The sequence below is a fragment of the Pseudonaja textilis genome, chromosome 8 (assembly GCF_049901715.1).
Source record: "Pseudonaja textilis isolate UNSWEBS1 chromosome 8, rPseTex1.2, whole genome shotgun sequence".
Lineage (NCBI taxonomy): Eukaryota > Metazoa > Chordata > Lepidosauria > Squamata > Elapidae > Pseudonaja > Pseudonaja textilis.
In genome coordinates, this window is record NC_141997.1 from 19,058,138 (window position 1) to 19,077,846 (window position 19,709).

At 35.5% G+C, this 19,709-nt stretch overlaps 1 protein-coding gene across 1 annotated transcript in view; it reads left to right on the top strand.

The window, feature by feature from the left end:
• ATP10A (ATPase phospholipid transporting 10A (putative)) overlaps positions 1-19,709 on the top strand; it is a 140,271-nt gene that overhangs the window by 52,681 nt on the left and 67,881 nt on the right. Inside the window, exon 2 of the mRNA XM_026707529.2 lies at positions 7,886-8,090. Coding sequence (XP_026563314.2) covers positions 7,886-8,090 — 205 coding nt within the window. The remainder of the gene's footprint in view (positions 1-7,885; positions 8,091-19,709) is intronic.

A 19,709-nucleotide genomic window follows, 5' to 3' on the forward strand; every position in this document is an offset into this window, starting at 1 on the left:
CCTGCAATCCCTGTAGCTTCAGGAGTTGATGCAGGGCAATTACTGTGCCACGCAAAGCAGCTGCACTTCAAAATCAGGGAATAAAGGTCAGCATGGAGCCTGGGTGGGTGGGTGGGCCGAACAGCAGCTCATCAGAGAGAATCAGTTTGGTCTTGGCCGATCTTCGGCACTACCGATATGCCAGAACCCGCCAGAACCAGTAGAATAGCAGCACTGGTCTAAGGCATAGGAGTCAAGCTCACCACATCACCTTGCTGGCATGGGATGTGTCACAATGCTTTACCCCTTCACAGAGCTGGGGTAAGCATGGCCTGCATGTGATGCATCCAGTCCATGGACCGCCACTCCTGGTCTGAGGTATGCATTCCCTACGAGTCTATAACAATTTGCTGCAGCCAACTTGCCATAGTCAACTTGCCACAGTCAACTCGCAGTAGCCAACTTGCACTGGCCAACTCGCTGCAAAACATCTCAGCATGGCCAGCTTGCCATGGGATAACTTGCCACGTAACACGAGTTACATTAATATGGAAGAAATTGTGGAATAGAATCATTAAAGAAAGGATGCCAAAGGAGGGACAAAATGAAATGTGAATGACAAAAATTTAAACATTTTAAAAATATTTTAAATAATTACATTAAATTAATGAATTGTCTTGTGGTGAGTTATCCCATGGTGAGTTGGCTGTGACAAGTTGGCTATGGTAAGTTGTCGCATTCAGTGTGCAGGTCATCCCAGCTTCTCAACTAAATCAAACAGACTTGTATATTTAGCTGGAAGCTAAATGCTGGAAGCAGATAATCATTTTAGCAACAATTGCAAATTGTTAATTTCATATAGCAGGAAAGAAGATAGTGTAAACCAATGGTGTACTATACAAGATGATCACATGGATAGGAAATACAAAATGGTTAACAATATAGGGCCAGATGAAAGGCCCTTAAGGTTGGTTAGTGCTCATGCTACTAAGAAAGACGACCTTTCTGAATTTTAATGGTGTTTGTGACACAGCTGATTAAAACTTTCAAGACATCTAATTGCTGATGCTGCCATGCAGGAGAAGAAAATCTGAAGCTATAGAGACAGCATTAGAACAAGAACATGGAAGCATGAACATGAAGAAGTTACAAACAGTGAAAGATGAAATAAATTAATGACACATTGACTTCTTGGGCATCATCAAATTGAAATGAAATGAAATTGGACACTTTCAGTCAAAATATCATACTGTTTGCTATTTAGATCATGAAAACAAAGGGACAGTGTTGCTTTTATACTGTTAGGAAGGGCATTATAAGAACAGTAGTTGGTAAAATGCGATCAATGACTGAATATTATCAAGTGGATCTCTCTGATATTCTTTTAATATGGTAGTCATTCACATTTATTCTTCAACTACTGATTCAGACAAAGAGAAAATTGACATATTTTATCAACAAGCTCAATATGACATGCCAACCAGTTGTGCTGCTTGTAATTGGGGACTGGAATGCCAAAGTAGGTAGTAGGAATTAGTAGGAGGGGAACATTGTTGGATTATATAGCCAGAAAAGCAAGAAAACAATATATCAATTTCTGCCAATCCATTCTAAGATCCTAGAACAAATCAATCCAGAATTCTCACTTGAGGCACAAATGACCAAACTGACATTCTCATATTTTGGAAATATGCTTTGATTACAGAAACCCTAAGGATAATATAACAGAATGACAGAGTTGGAAGAGGAACTTGAAGGTCTTCTAGTCCAACCCCCTGTTCAGGCAGCAAACCACATACCATTTCAAACAAATGGTTCTCCAATCTCTTCTTAAAAACCTCCAGTGTTGGAGCATTCACAACTTCTGCAGGCAAATTGTTCCACTGATTAATTGTTATAACTGTCAGGAAATGTTTCCTTAGTTCTGGGTTGCTTCTCTTCTTGATTAGATTCCATCCATTGCTTCTTGTCCTGCCTTCAGATGGTTTTGGAGAATAGATTGACTCTCTCATCTTTGTGGCACCCCTTAGATATTGGAAAACTGCTGTCATACTAGTCCTTCTTTTCATGAAACTAGGCATATCCAATTCCTGCAACTGTTCTTCATATATTTTAGCCTCCAGTCCCCTAATCGTATTTGCCGCTTTTCTCTGCACTCTTTCTTGAGTCTCAACATCTTTTTTTATATTGTGGTGAGCAAAACTGGATGCAATATTCCAATGCAGTCTTACTAAAGCATTATAAAGTGGTACTAGAACTTCACATGATCTTGATTCTATCCCTCTGGTAATGCAGCCTAAGACTGCGTTGGCATTTTTGGCAGGTGCAGCACATTGCTGGCTCATATTTAAGTGATTGTCCACTGGGATAATGTTGAAGAAAGACAGTAGGGGAAAAAGATGACAACCAATCTGTGCACTGTTGGGAGAGATCATCCTGGAATAGTTCTCTCCGTGTAAGTGGCTAAGAATCAACACCAACCTAATGGCAGATAATCATAATCATATAAACATTTGCAAACACATTTAATTGGAATGTAAAGGCCTTTCTTTGTCAACAGAAAATTGCATATAGCAACCATGCATTAGTTGTTCTTCAATTGTAGCAGTAATAAGTAATATCAGGAACACTAATAAATAATTCAGTGTTAGCATGGTTTCCTGAAAAGAAGCAAAGATTTAATTGCCAGGAAAGCTCTCAGACAAACCACTTGTTTTTAATTATGAAGAACGTTGCACTCAGCTGTAGAATATACAAGTGCTCTGTATATGTATGTGTGTTGGATTGGTACTATGTCTATAAATTGACTGGTACTAACCAATTAAAAAGTGGTTAATGATTTTGTTGTCAGTCTTTCTCTAATGAATTATGGGAACTTTTCCCTCTGCACTAGATTTTCTGCAATTTAGCCTTACATTAAAAAAAAGTGGATAAATCTGAAATTCTGTAATGTGTATGTCTAGCTGAATCTCCACACTTATAGTATAACTTTATGTTTAGCACTACAAAGACATGAATAGAAAGCAACAAATTGGTTTTAAAAATGCCTATGGAATGCAGTGCTTTGACATGTTGCCTTTTAAAATCTGTACCATTTTCATTTTGTGTAAACACCTTCCTGTTGTACAAGCTGGCTGATCAGGATAGCTACTGAGCACAGGAATATAGAAAGTTAACACAGTAGATACGTAGGCATCTGTAGCTAACCACAGCAAAAGGAAAGGTGAACAGTGTGTAGAAGTTTCACAATGCAACCCTGCCCCTTTAGACTTTCATTGCAACACTGAGCACAAGTATAAAAATGAATGGGTTTGACTGTGCTGTCACATTGCCCATTTAGCCCACCCCTCCAATATGGGTCATGTTGTATGTAGAATGTCCCCAATACCTGCAGTATTGAAAACAACTGAATGTTCAAGGCAGGTTTTGATGTAGCTGCTGAAAATATATTTATATATATATATAAAAATGGATGGCTGTGATGTAACATTCCGGGTTTTCCTGAGCCATCCGCTCAGGATATCACATCACGGAACTCAGGAGGTCATACCACAAAACCTTAGGATGTTGCAACATAGCCAATGACCCAGGAGATTACAGCACAAGACCCAGGATGTCACAACAATAGAACTCAGAAGGTCATCACACAGCCCATTACCCAAGTCGTTACAACACAGGAGGCTGATAGACACACAGCCAGTACCTTAGCCACACAGATTCTTACAAAAAAGACAACCAATCTGCAAACATCAACTCCATCAACCAATCAAGAAATAACACAGCCAGCCAGCCCTCTTACAACAGAGCCAGCACACCACACCTCCCCACCAGTATTTATAGAGAGACGGCAGCTCCGATCATGCTTTGCTTGGACAAGCACAAAGCCGAAAGCACTAGTCTGAAGATGGTGAGCAGGGCCTCATTGAAACATCACCAAGATACTCTCAATCTTACACGGGAAAAGACCTGAACACGCCAAAAGTTCATTCGTATGCTTGTGTTTAGATACTTCCATGTGTGGTTCTCTTAAAATGCATCTTTTGTACTATTTCTTCTGGTATTTTTATTGCCTGACTAAAAAATTATAAGTATTATTTCTTTTTGGTACAATTTTCTAAACATGTTTTGAGTAATGGACTGGATTTCAAAAGTCAGGAAACTATAAAACATTTATAGTTTTATTAGTTAGCATTAGGATAAATTTCCATTATGTAAAAAGACCTTGCCGGATTATGGAGTATAAGAACATAGTCATAACTTTTATTTATTCTGCCAAGTCCTAACTTTTGAAAAAAAATGTGATCTTCGCCTGTAACAAAAACTAGAGCAAACATATTTTTACAATTTTAAGACTAAAAGGTATTTTCTATTTCAGCCAAGAGAAAAGTATGTCCTAGGCATCCAAGGCACTGTAAACTAAATGATATTTGATAGTGCATTAACACTCTTAAAGTACAAAATGTGCAAAGGTTCTTTAGAAGAAACGAATTACTTAGCAAATTTGAAGGGAACATAAAAGACCTAAGAATATTATTTTTCCATAAGAGAACTTTGTCTGCATTTTTAGCAGAATGCCTATGGTGACTCTAGCTTTGTGATTTATGCCCAAGGGCATTTTGACAATATATTTTTAGCTCAATCATCTCTATTTCATATTCAGAACTATTTCCACATTGTCCTTACAAGGAATGATATTAATTCAAAGTTGTTGAAGAAAGAGTAGGAATGCAACTATTTTATGCTAGAACTTTAAAATAACTCAGGAAAATCCTGTTCTCCTTGGTCTGTTCCTTTCATAAAAAAGGTCCTTGCTTCTCTTTTTGGGAAAAAAAATGTATGGCACAATTGTTAGAGCTTTGGTCTAAATTTCTCTGATCCTATCCATGGTCAAAAGGTCAAACTATTGGCAGTAATTGTATTCATCATAATTTACAGTATCAGATAATAATCTGATACTGACAATCTTGCTGAAGTGTGGTGGTTGTTCTGGGACACTTCAGATGAGAAAAGTTTGGGAGATTGTTGTGATAACCATATTCAAATACTGAAGCAAAACCAACAGAAAATGTTCTAGTACAAGAAAGCTTTTATCTTTGGTATAAGATTCCATTTATTCATTGTATAGTGAGAAAGAGATTCAAAATATAAGCAGTGAAATAACAAAATATTATATGCAAAATATATAGACAGTAAATTAAAGCTGAGTGGTATGAGTTATTCTTCAAATATTACAAACACATTATTGACTTTTTAAATGTGGTTTTCTCCCCACATGACTCAATTCTGCATAAGGTAATCAATGTATATATCTCTTAATAACATTAGAGGTTTTCCCTGTTTTTGCACAATTCTGCTATCACACAGCGTTTGTAAATATCTATGATAGATTAGAATCTTATCTAGCTACTTTTCCTGTTTTTGAGTTTCAACTACAGTGTTTAAATATAGCAAATCTATTTCACAGTTGTAATGACTAAAATCATCATCATCAGACGATGATAATGATAGATTAAAAGCTGCAATTCCAAAGAAAGTGAATCCTATTCTCAGTGTCATATATCATCCTTGCTTGCTTGCTTGCTTGCTTTTTTCCCTCTCTTCCCTTTTCTCTTTTCTGTTCTGTTTTGTTTTTCATTGAGAACAGCAGAATATGTCTTAGTCTGAAATGTGTGGCTTCTGTTTGTTATTGGGAAAAAGACTTGAAGCAATTGCTGGAATTTATTTTGTCATGCTTCATAACTGATTCATTAATAAACTATATACTTCCACAGAAATATGAACAGGACTCTGCTACTTCCTTTTACTGTCCAAGAACTAATGCTAACATTAGAAATTTCTTTTCTGAGACAGAAGTGACTTCTTGAATCTTAGCTGTATTTTAATAAAATATGATGGTTAAAATGAAATTACATAACCTAACTTCAGTGAAATTTTCCCACAGAGATTAATATTCATCCTGGATTATAATCTTCAGTATTTCAGTCACTGCAACACTTCACTTTATATCCACACATTTTTCATCATGTATTTAACAGTTCAGATATGATTTAATTTATTTAACAAAGGAACGTTTTAACTTAGAAATATACTGTATAAGAAACAGAGCTTGTCCAAACCTAATAGTATATCAAGCAATGCTTTAATTTTTTTTCAATTCAGCTGCTATTTGATTGCAAAAGGAATAAAAAAAGAATGGAATCTTTCAGAGTAGGATTATCTATCTATCTATCTATCTATCTATCTATCTATCTATCTGTCTGTCTGTCTGTCTGCCACCCATCTCGCAGTTTAAGGCAACTCTGAGCAGCCTTGAACCACTCATCAAAAAAGTGAGGGAAACATCAGTTGATTAAATGGGTAGCCTTGGATAACAGATTCAATGATTGGCCTAAGAATTGATATACACTGCTCATTTTGTAAGACATGTAATTTTAAACTCACAGTGGAAAATATTGTCATTCTGGATTGGCACAGCCCAGTTATTGATTTCTTCTAAGAATGAAGGATGAATATTTATTTATTTATTTGATTTTGTTTATCCCATCTTTATTATTTTATAACTAATTCAAGATAGTGGACATACATAATATTTCTTCTTCTTCCTATATTTTCCCACATGAATAACCCTATGAGGTGGATTGGGCTGAGAGTCATCCAGTCCGCTTTCATATCTAAGGTGAGACTGGAACTTACAGTCTCCTGGTGTCTAGGCCAGCATCTTAACCACTGTACCACAGTGGCTCTCTTTATTTGTTTTCAATACTAGAGTTGCTCTGTGAGGGACATGGGTGGTTTCTAAATTTGACATATAAATAAAATAAGTAATTTATTTATTTTCTGTCAATATAATAATCAATTGCTTTGTATACTTGTTTTCAGTTACCATTTCAACAAACAAGCACTATAATTAAAGCTATTAGTATTTTAAAGAGTGTTTCCTGCTTTGCTGAGTAAGGCAAAACAAGAACAACTCTACAGATTTAGTGGCTGTGCTTCCTATTTTATCATCAATAACTAAGGAGTATTGAATCACACATATTTTTGTTTAGTTCATACAAAATGAAATTAACAAAATAGCTGGGTTTTCAGAACTTGATAAGCTAAAACAAGTTATAGTTCAGAGTTGCTCAAACACAGGTTCTGTGCCTGGTCTTAATTTTTTTCTTCCAGTTTGGTAACTGACTTCCTTCAGATGGTCCTGACAGAACACTATTTACCTTAATGTAATTCTCAGATAGTCTTTCATTATTAACAATAATTTGTACATCACCTTCTATATTTGGTAATGTGGGATAATATCCATACGGGTGATGAGGTAGATTCTAATCCACAAGGATCTGGATTTTTCCCTTTACTGCCAGTCTTCCTTAATCCTATATTTCACTTTCTATTTCTTTTTTCCCTCCCAGGCTATATAACCTTTTATTTATGTATGTATTTGCATGCAACGCACCCACACTGTCTGACTTAGAGGACAGACAGATCCCTCAAGAGAAACTGGTCCTACATATAACCTGGACTTGTGCATTGTAGAGCTGTAAAGGTAATAATCAGCATTTTGAACATACTCTTTTCTGAAAATAAATATATGGACAGCACATATCTTAAGTTTCCTTCTCACAGATGTAACCTGTATATTTTGTGCCTCTGATCCTTCAAAGGTCATCTTTATAGTAATTGTTAAGTTTTGATCCTGGGATAATGATAGCTGTTTCTCACAAAAACTGCTGTTGGTGAATAGTTTCTTCTGAGAACTTTATTCTTTGAATGCAAGTTTTTTGTGAATCAATAGGTGTCAGAAGATAGATGAAATGAAATATATATATTAACTTATCCTGCTATTATATTTCTTTAAACTGATGTTTTTAGAGTTGATCTCATGTTTTATTTGAAACATTTCTTACAGGAATGAAAGGAAATACACAACAAGATACTGGAAAGAAGTAAAAGTTGGAGACTTCATCCAGCTTCGCTGCAATGAAATCATACCTGCAGACATATTGCTGCTTTCTTCAAGTGATCCTGATGGCTTGTGTCATATAGAAACTGCTAATCTGGATGGAGAAACCAACCTAAAACAGAGACAAGTTGTGAGAGGATTTTTGGAACTGGTAAGCATGTTTATTTTACTTTTATTTAAGTTTCAGGTAGGTCAGCTGTTCATTAATCCTATTATAAGAGAGAACTTCTGTTCATTCTGAACAATAAAAAAATGAATGCTCCAGATTTTAATTTTCATGAAGGTTTTGATAGCTGCTAAGTGTAGATCCTATCATAAAGTTTAAATATCATAACACCAATTGCAATGGCAGTGCAAAAAATGGAATGACTAGTACAGAAAAAAATTCAATTTAGAAGTTACTGCTGATACAGAAGGCATGAGCAGATTAATGAAGAAACAGGGTGCTGTCAACACATTATATCTATTTTATTTATCTGTCAACTTTACATGATCTCCCATCTAACCAATGGGATTCTGGGTGGTATTATAAATGACTATTGGGCCAAATTTGGTGGATCTGTCTTTATACATAAAACCCCATATAATTTAGATCTTGGATATTTCATTTGCCTTGTGCCTTACACTTATCTGAATGAAGATAATGTATTCACTTAACAGATATTTCTTACAGGGTATTCAATGAACGGAGGCTGAAATATGGTTATCCTAGTCATACCATTCAATGAATCAGCTGAGTTTTCAATCTGAACACAGCCTACCTCAAACTAAAATCAATAGGGCTGTGCCTTTTTCTTGTGATTGTCAGACTCCAATTTTAAGATGTTAATATTTGATGTTTTGGATGGTTTTGTTTATCATATTTATATAGTCATCCATCCCACAGAATGTGATTCTGGGCAGTATATAATAAAAATGTTACTTTTTATTTTCTTCCATTTCTATAGCTGCCCATCCCAAACAAATGACTCTGGCTAGTGAACTACCAGAAAATCAATTAAACCAAAGTACAACATCAAATAAAAATGTTATTTGTTTCTTGTAACTTTCCAATTTTGAAGTGCATTATTGGTTTATATTTTTTCCTGCAGTTTTGAGATTATGTTTAGTAAAAAGCAATCTTAAAATGGCAATAAATAAAGAATTAAATGCACACACACACACACACACACACACACACACACAGTGAAAATATGATGCAGAAAACCTGGGGAACTTTTTTTTTCTATTTGGAGCAACATTCCCCTGGAAATAATATTTAAGACTGCATGCTATTTGGGGAATGTGAAGCAATGGGCGCAGCCTGAATCTTTCTTTTTTCTTATGACACCATCTGTTTTCTTTTCTAAAATTTCTTCTCTTTCAGTGGCATGCAGAAAGCTTTTTAAAAATCAGACCAGGAACCTGATAGAGACTTAGCCTTGATCAACCCAGGGCAGGAGGAATAAAACAGTTATCACAAAACTATTAAAATGATTGAAGAATAGTCCCAACAATTCTCACATCTCTTCCACAAGAGATGGCAAAGGACGGAAATTTGCATTTCAGGCATGAAATTTAATAGAGTTTTCCTTTCTAAATCTGTCATCTGTCAGTCATTAATGTTGCAACCATTAACATAATCCTGTGGAGTGCTCCTTTGTTTCTATTTATTCAGAACAAAATCTCAGTAAATGAAATGGGATTACACCATCTACATTGGATAATAGTCTTAATTTTTCTTTGAGATTAGTGTATCTTTGTATAATTGGACCAGTCTTTTCTTGTGAATTTAAACAGATGCCGTTTTGCTTTATGCAAGAGGAGTCAGCTGTAACCCACCAGAATGGTTGAACTTTGATTCCCATTAAGCCTGATGACTGCCATGCTATCTTGATGGGACTTGAGACACACAGGGGATTTCAGATTTTATCCATTTATAGCCATGTTTACTTGTTTCTCCACTTTGTGGATGTTTCTCCACTTTGGCAGTTGTAAGATACAACTTTGTAAGTTGTAAGACTTCAATCCCCAGAATTCCCCAGCCGACCACTGCCTTATAGGAACTGATTCCAAATTGAAAAGAAACATGTCCCCTGAGATGAAAGACTAGAAACAGTAAGCATTTCTTCTAGAGATGAAAATTTTGAAAATCACAAGATCACTAAAATCACTAAATGAATTAGTTTTTCATAGCAATTATCTCTTCTTATGTCCTATGGTTTGGGAGTGACTGCATTAAGACAAATGAATCCTAAATTAGTATTCAAGTTCTTTCAATATCTTCCATGGTAAATAAGCAAAATGTGTAGTGTGCAAGAAGCAGTTGTCATTCATGTCCCTTGAATGCTTAATTTGCATGATATGGAATTATTTTGAAATGGAGATTAAGAAAATCTAGTATCAAAATGCAAGGTAAAATGTAATAGTTACAAAATATGAAAGGCCATATTCTGCAGCTTTATTATTTATTATCTGATCATGAAACACCTTAGCTTGTGATAACACTTTTTAAATGAAAATCTAAACTATAAAATAATAACTCTGCTAATTTTGTTTAGTATGAGGATTTTTGTTGCTTTAAAATAAATGATCTGTTAAAATTAATGTGTCATTAAAATAAGTATGTAAAAACTGGGGTAGCATTAGGAAAACTATTCCTTTCTTGTGGCTTGTAACCATATGGTGTCAGTTATTAAACAGTGATTATAGTCTGTGAAGAAAACAAAACAAACTCTGTAGTAAACCTCAATTTTATTTTTATTTAATATAGATAGATAGATAGATAGATAGATAGATAGATAGATAGATAGATAGATAGATAGATAGATCTTTGGTTGTTCGGGTTTTCTCCCGTGTAAGATTCGAAGTATCTAGGCAACGTTTCGATGAAGTCTCATTCATCATCTTCAGGCTTCTGTCTCCGGCTCTGTGCTTCTCAGAGTAATGTGAGATTGCAGCTGCTTCCTCCTTTTAACTGCCAGTGGGGTGGGACTTGATTGGGTGGGGGCTTGGCTGTGTTCTGATTGGGTGGGGGTGTGTTCTCATTGGTAGGGGGTTTGGCTGTGTTCTGATTGGTTGGGGGTTAGCCGTGTTCTGATTGGTTGGAGGCGTGTTCTGTTCAGGTGGGGGCTTGGTTGTGCTCAGGTTAGTCTTAGTTGCTGGGGGATTTGAGCTGGTGAGTTGTGATCTTGCTGTTTGGCTTCTAGTTCGTGGTCCTGCTGCATTTTCATAGTGGGTGTCGGTTTGCTTCATGTATGGCTCATGTATGGGTAGTGATGCAGCTGCAGTGCAGCTTCTGGTCCATGGTCGTGTCTCATTTTCTGAATGGGTGGGAGTCTGTTTTCTATATGGAAGTGTGGTGGTGGCATCTTGTGTGGCTCTCATGGGTGTGGGTCTGGTGTCCTTCAGACTTCATCGAAACGTTGCCTAGATACTTCGAATCTTACGCGGGAGAAAACCCGAACAACCAAAGATCCACATACAAATACCCGCAAGAACCTCAGAAAACAAATATTTATATATTATATATATATATATATATAGTATTCGTCTGTGAGTCAGATTTTCACAGCCGTTTCAGTTTTAAATTTGGGGCTAGCCTATGCTGCACCAGAATGGTTTTTTCTTCATCCTGATTGGTTGGGAGTCTTGGTCTGTGTTTATTGGTCTTGGAGTTTGCTGTGTTCTGCTTGATTGGTGTTTCTAATTTAAAATTTAAAACAGAAATGGCTGTGAAAGTCTGACTCACAGACGAACACTATACAGAAGCCTGATGATGGCAGATGTGATTCTGCCGAAACGTTGCTACAACGTATCCATGAAATGAATACGAATAAGAAAAAGAAAAAGAAAGGAACAATAGGACAGGGAGGGTAGGCACGTTTTGGTGCGTTATGCACACCCCCTACAGACCTCTTAGGAAAGGGGTTAGGTGAATAGTAGACAGTCTAATGTTGAAGATTTGGGGCTTTGGGGAAGGAACCACAGAGTCAGGTAGAGTATTCCAGACATTGACCACTCTGTTGCTGAAGTCGTATTTCCTGCAATCAAGTTTGGTGCGGTTTATCTTTAGTTTATATCTATTTTGTGCTCTTGTATTGTTTTGGTTGAAGCTGAAGTATTCATTGATAGGTAGGACATTGCAATATATAATTTTATATACCAAGATCGAATTAAAGGTGGCGTAGTTCTAGGTTGTCTAGGTCTAAAATTTCAAATCTGGTGGCATAAAGTATTCTGGTATGAGTAGAGGAGTGGAGGATTCTTCTCATAAAATATTTCTGGACTTTCTCAATTGTATTAATATCAGATATGTAATGCGGGTTCCAGACTGATGAGATGTATTCAAGTATTGGTCTAGCAAATGTTTTATATGCTCTAGTTAGTAGAGTGATATTACGAGAGAAAAGGCTCTGCAGGATTAAGTTAACAACTCTTCATGCCTTTTTGGCTGTGTAGTTACAATGGGCTCTAGCACTTAGATCACTTGAGATGAATACTCCAAGGTCCTTGGCAGAGTTTGGATCATCAACAAGGTCTTGACTATTCAGCCTGTATTTTATTTTCTGATTTTTTTGCCAATATGTAAGATAGAGCATTTATTTGTTGAGATTTGAAGTTGTCATTTGTTTGACCATTCTGACACATAGTTGAGGTCTTTTTGAAGGGTAGCAGCATTGTCAGTGGTGTTGAATAGCTTTACATCATCAGCAAAAAGAACACAGTTGCTCTTAATATAATCACAGAGGTCATTTATGTAGAGTATGAAAAGAGTTGGTCCTAGAACACTGCCTTGGGGGACACCACTTTGGCAGCTACAGGATTTGATACAGCGCTCCCAATTTTGACCATTTGTTGCCTGTTTGACAAGAATGCTTCTATCCAGTTATGCAGGTATCTAGAAATACCATAAGACCTTAGTTTTATGAGTAATTTGTCATGTACCACTGAATCAAAGGCTTTACAGAAGTCTGTGTAAATTGCGTCTATTGCTTTGCCCTGATCAAGTTGTGTAGTCCATATGTTTTTACAAGAGTTGTAGGTTACAGGACAGTTTGAAACCAAACTGTTTATTAGAGAGTAGGTTGTTTGTCTCTAAGTGGAGGATAATGAATTGGTTAATAATTGATTCCATGACTTTACAGGTGACGCAGCATAAAGAGATTGGTCTGTAATTTTCAACTAGGTTGGTGTCTCCCTTTTTGAAGATGTGAATGACTGTGGCTAGTGACCATAGATTTGGCAAGGAGCTGGTCCTGAAAGATTTTTCAAAGATTATGCTTAGTGACCATAGATTTGGCAAGGAGCTGGTCCTGAAAGATTTTTCAAAGATTATGCTTAGTGGTTCAGCTATGGCAGTAGATAGCTTTTTAAAGAAGTAGGCACAAACTTCATCCATTTTAGAGCAAGCAGGCTTATCATACTTCATATGATCTATCACAAGTCATGAAAACCTAGAAATTTGATTGATACAGATTTTGAGAAGGTCTCATCAGAAAATAATGTTACTCATCTACCACAACATAAATGGGGTCTATAATAATACAGCTAATATTTTTTTAAATTATTTTTTAAAATATAGTCTTGGATTGTACTTTGATTATTATCTTCATTATTATCTTTATTGTCAGAGTACAACATGCGTACAATGAGATTGGCTATTTGGGGATAAATTAGCTTTAAAGGTTTGACATTAATAAATAATATGCATATGTGGCCAGGGAGAAATAATGAATTAATCATTTAAAAGCAACTAAGTATTCTCTTACCACATATAGTCATCAATAAAAAAATAACTAGCTATTCGAAAGTTACTGAACAAACATTGATTAAGAAAAATTACTGGAAATAAAAACTCATCATTTATTCTCTATAACTTACAATGTAGTATAAAAATTGAATCCTGGTGAGGAAAGTAATCTAATTTACTATAATGCATTTTCTTTGGGGGGAAAAACATACCCAACAGAAGAGTTTTATTTTCTTTCCAGTGAAATATATACTGGATTCACATATTCCAAATTATGGTTTATTTAACCATAATTTGCCCAATTAGCTGTAGTAGTCTGATTGATACATTATATTAAGACATTAGTATCAATTAATTTTGACTGTCCAGAGTCACTTTCATGTGAGATAGCATGGCGGCCTAGATGTGAAAACACTTGCCTGCTACTCGGAAGACTTAGAGTTCAGTACTAGGTAGCAGCAAATGTTTCTCTCCCAGGGAGCAAAGAAAAAAATACCTGCTGAGAACTCTGCATAGCATTAGGAAGGGCATCCAGCTAGTAAATGTTCAGCTCCATCCAGTTGCCCTGACTCCGAATTAAGGGATTACAAAGTCGTAAAAAGGGAATTTTACTGGTTTATGAACAGAAATGGCTGGGATCACATCTCACCATAAAACCAAATAAGCCACATTATGACTGACAATAGAGTATATGAAACAGGTCAGTATTTGTTTGTTAGGTTCATTTTTGTTTTTAAATTGTCATGTCATGGGACAGTCTTAAACCAACACTGATGTCATGTGGCTAAATACATGACTTTTTTTTTGTTGTTGTTGTCATTCATTTTCTTTTTTAAAAAATGTCATGAATTCCAAATCCGGTGGTTTTCTGAATTTAAGCATTTATTCATTCTTTTTGCAATTCCCTAAGCCCTGTCTGAAAATTGATGATAAAATACCCCTGTGATAGCCTACATTCACCCATGGCTTCCTGCTGGGTGTTCATAGATATTACACAGATACCACTCAGACATGCGTTTTAGTGAACAGATAAGTAAAATGTGGGGTAGAACAGACAGCGTAGTTTCCATCAGAGAGGCTATTAGAGGCTATTAAGAATTCATCAGAGGTGGAATCTTGAAAAACAAGAAAAATAACAAAAATTGGAGGGAAAACATGAACAGACGAGATATAATGGTTGGCACAATGAATGATAGTGTCAAACTATTGAAAAGGCATTGTTTTGGTAAACAGTAACATTAGCTAGTAATTCTAAATTGGATTTAGCAGTGTTATATTACAGTATGTTTTTGTGAACAAATCTGAAGAAAACAGATGAAGAAAACTGTTGGGTGAAAATTCAGAAGATGATTTGCTGAAGAGCTGAAAAAACTGGGAAAGAACCTTGCACTAGTCTGAGAGAGAAAGGTGGTACAAGTAAAGATATATTTAATCCTTATCTCTAAAACAGGATGTAATTAGAGAGTAGAGGGATTAGAAATAGCCAGGTGCATATAATTTGCCCAACAATTGAGTTTGCAAAGATGTATGCACTTAGAGAAACGTAAGGCTGTATGCAGAGAAAATTCTTTTTTCAATATATTTTAAAAATCAAGAGGCAGCATTCAGGAGCAAAGGAAGTGTAAATGGTGTCATCCAATAACTCCTATGAACCCACAAGAAGAGTATATACTGTATAATACTGTAAATCTGTACAAAATGGGCTTAGATCACATATAGAAAATTAAAACAAAAACTTCCAAACAATCAGAAAATCCTTGCCTTCTCCATGTATTTGATAAAGCCTTATTCACATTGAATAATTCCCTTTTTACTGTGGCCCTTATCATAAAAAAAAACACTAATTGGCTTTGCTTTTAAAAAAATAGACCTTAATTTTCCTTCCCTACAAATATTTCCTGGCTTCATCTTTGTATCTGTTCAGAAAAAAAATATTAAAGAAAACATCTGTAACCTCTCCTTTTCTGTATATTTATATTTCATGTTTTTCCTAGATTAATTGTTATGTTCTTTGGCTGTTTTTTCTTTTAATTTTCTCTGAACCTATGCAGAGTTTTTCCTTCCCCACTACTCTTTTTGTGGTGTGTTTTTGAATCTCAATTTTTTTGAACAATGTTCAGGGTGTATTGAGCACTTTTAGAAATAAGGTCAATCATAATAAATGTCTTGGATTCAGAGGAGATATAAAACTAAATACCACCAAATAATGCCAAAGAGAATCCAATACTTCTAATAGAAGACATACAAGGTGGTAGAATATCCTGTACATGTCAACCATGATGTCAGCCTACTCTTGGAATCATTAATTGCCCTTAACCGTTGTACTTTAAAGCTATATGTCTCCATCATTACCATATGATGACTTCCAATATAGATACTGAATTCCTTTTCACTTTGGAATCAGTGTTGGTTACTTCTTGATACAAATAATTTCAACTGTGCTGTAAGTTACAGTCTGCAATCAAACAGATATTCAGATCTTTTAACTTAGCCTTTACATTATCATTTGCAATATGTACTCTAATAATATTGATTTGAATTAAAAGGCTATTTAAGAATTGTTGGGATAATGCCATTCCATTTGTTTGAAAGTACAAGCAAAGACTCATCAAAGATTTTTTCTGAAAGATTTTCATATATACCTGGGTGATTGATATCCTTCTAAGATGCATGTTGAACTTTGATATCAATGAGAGTCAAGTAACAAACATGAATTGAAACATTGTGATGCAAAGTCCAGCCCTTATCTACTTACTATGCCACATTATGAGACATGTACAAAAGGGAGGAACTTGTCATAGCAAGAGTTTTGTTCAAACGAATATTTTTCATTTTTCACTAAGAGACAGTCAGAACAAACAACTATAGTAATTTTTTGGTGAAAAAAAGTCTTTTGTAAATAAAATGTTCCTTAATGATGTGAAGCCATTTTGGTTAGGGGTCTGTTTTGGTTTTGTTGATTAATTTATAAACTGAGATACTAAATTGCTGAAATCTTAATATAGTTTCTTTGTCGGAAACATACTTGATTTTTACAGTAATATTTGCTGTTTTATTTGCTACTCCATACTGACATTTAAACTTGTAAAAGAGGTTATTCATATGGCACTGCAGAGTTTTAATTTCTTAAATTGTATTGCATGTTCTCCAGGCTCTGGAAAATCTCATGTTAATGTATAAATATTTTCTACAACTTTTATGCTGTGGATTTTAAAATGAGAAGGAGCACCATGATTTTTATAGGAGGATTAAATATATGGCTTCTTTCTCTTTATCTTCTCAATCTCAGAACATTTTGAAGGGCTTTAACTGTGCAGTTGAATTTACCTTTCACAACAGATCAAAAATTCTAGGAGAAATTCTAGGAGAAAAATCAGTTCTTGATAGTTTTTAAACTCATTTTATAAATACAAGGAACATTTTTTAAAAATAAACCAAATAAATAACTATGCATTATTACAGGAAGTCTTCAATTTAAGACCACAATTGAACCCAAAATTTATGTTGCTAAGTAAAACAGTTGTTAAGTGAGTTTCACCCCATTTTCTAGCCATAGTTGTTAAGTGAATCACTGCAGTTGTTCAGTTAATTTTTTTAATGAATCTGATTTTGTCACTGACTTTTCTTGCCAGAAGATCACATGATCCCAGGACACTGCAACTATCATAAATATAAACCAGTTGCCAAACATTTGAATTTTGATCACGTGATTGTGGGGATGCTGCAATGGTCATGTGGAAAATGGTCATGTCACTTTTTTTAGTGCTGTTGTAACTTCGAATGGTCACTAAACAAATTGTTGTAAATTGATCACTATGTGTACTGCTTCTGTGTTTAATGAAGCAGCCAGAATATAGCCACAATGAGACAACAGAGCAAAATGAACAGAGTTTAATGAACAAAGATTTTTGAAAGTAACCTTCACAAGACAGGTTATTTATTCCATGTTCTTTATGTATTTGAGCCCTGAGGTATGGCCATTGACAGATTTACAAGTGGCATCTACTTGTACTACTAAGCTGATAGGCATTCTTTCTATTCTCTTTAGCAAAGATACCTGTATTTCATGCTCTGTGATAAGAAATCATGGGTGTGGGTGTGGACTCCCCTCTCCAGGAACAAAGGTATCAGGTGTGTCAGGTGTTTAGATGTTCCCTCTATGGACATAATGACAGGTGACGGGTGTGTCAGGTGTTAGGTGTGGCCTCTGTGTACATGTGCTTCTGCTTCTGTATAATTTTGGAAGTATCTGCCTTTTGGGCAGTATAGGGCATGCCTCTTGCTCCGATCTGGGTCACGTGAGGGCTGGGTTGGAAAGAATAACATGGGTTGAATTGGAAAAAAAATCTCCTGGGGTGGAAGGAATAACAAGATAGAGCAAACACGCAGATCTTGGCTTTGGCTATTTTTTTTTCTCAAGCCCTCAGTAACAGCTCCACTCTAAATTGTATGACCAGAAGAGAAGGGTTTTTAAGAAGAGGATCTGGAAATTTGCAGGGCTTCCTTCTTCCTATAGCTCTATTTGCCTAATAAGATTTAATAAGGTAGAATCACCATATGTCTCCTCAATTAGAGAACCTTTTCAAACCCTGTTTTCTTCCCTCATAATAAATCTCTGCCTGATGTGCAATCACCCTCTTTCCTTTTCATTTTTAGAAAGCTGGTGAAAACTTGGTTATGCCATTAATCCAAGGAAGCTATATTGCTGTTACTGCCCCTTGGCTGAAAGATTGGATTTCTTTTTATTACTGTTAATGTGTTCGGTCAGAACTCTCTGTTCCATAACATTAGTTCTAGACACGGTTCTTAACTGAGGGTATGATATTATTCCCAGTTAAATACTACAGTTGTGTTGTACAATGGTCAGAGTCAGGGAATTGGAGCAACATAAAAACCTTGTCAGTATTTACATAATACATTCATATACTGTGTGAAACAGATGGAAGCATTCTAAACCTACGCTCTACCTGTCCCAAAGGAATTTGAATGGAAGATTCTTTTTCTGGAATGTTTTTTTCTGCTTTTTGTAACTTGATCTTGGTTCACACACACACACACACCCCTCCCCAATTTCTTCCTCCTTCATACCAAATTTGACCTAGTTAGGTTTTGAATAATTGCTTTGCTTACAGGCAGATGGATTGATGGACCAAGTCCTAAATTTCCCTACATGATCTCTTTACAGCATACTTTTGGCTGGAAAGAATTAGAAAGATTCTAGTATATGCAGTTTAGAGAAATCGCACCAAAACATGGGGCAAAATGTATTCTTTAAGTGTTTTGTTTGGTGGAAGTATTAACCTTAATTGTGCAGTTGAATTCCAATTCTTACCCAAATAAACACTGTATTTATTACCTGTGTCAGTCATTATCTATACGTGAAATGAAGGAGTCTTAGATATATATTAGGCTTTAGAGATGGCCCATTTCTCTGTACTATCAGATGTTCAATATTTAGCTTTCATCAAGGAATAAGAAGGACTAATATGAGCTGCCAAGTTGGACATAATATTATATAAGCAAAATGTAGCCCTTGTATGATTTTGTCAAGCACAGACTGGATAATTCTGAGTCTCTAGCATAATTCATTTTACAAATTATACTCCATTGTTTTAGAAGCCTTTTCTCGAGACAATGGTTGCATTTAAAATTTAAATGTGGTGTCGAGAAAATTCAAATGTTATAACTATAGCAGCTAAATAATAATAATGTAGGCATTTTTCTAAGTTTAGTGTTGCTTATCTTGTGAGAGAGAAAGAAATATGTCTACACCACATTGTATCTAGGATTTCAGATCATCATCTATCTACAAGTAGTCCTCAACTTATGACCACAATTGAACCCAACATTTCTGTTGCTACGCAAGACATTTGTTAAGTGAACTTTGCCCCATTTTGTGACCTTTATTGTCATAGTTGTTAAGTGAATTTCTGCAGTTGTTAAGTTAGTAACATGGGTTTTAAGTGATCTGGCTTCCCCATTAACTTTGCTTTGTCAAAAGGCTGCAAAAGGTGATCACATGATTCTGGGACACATTAA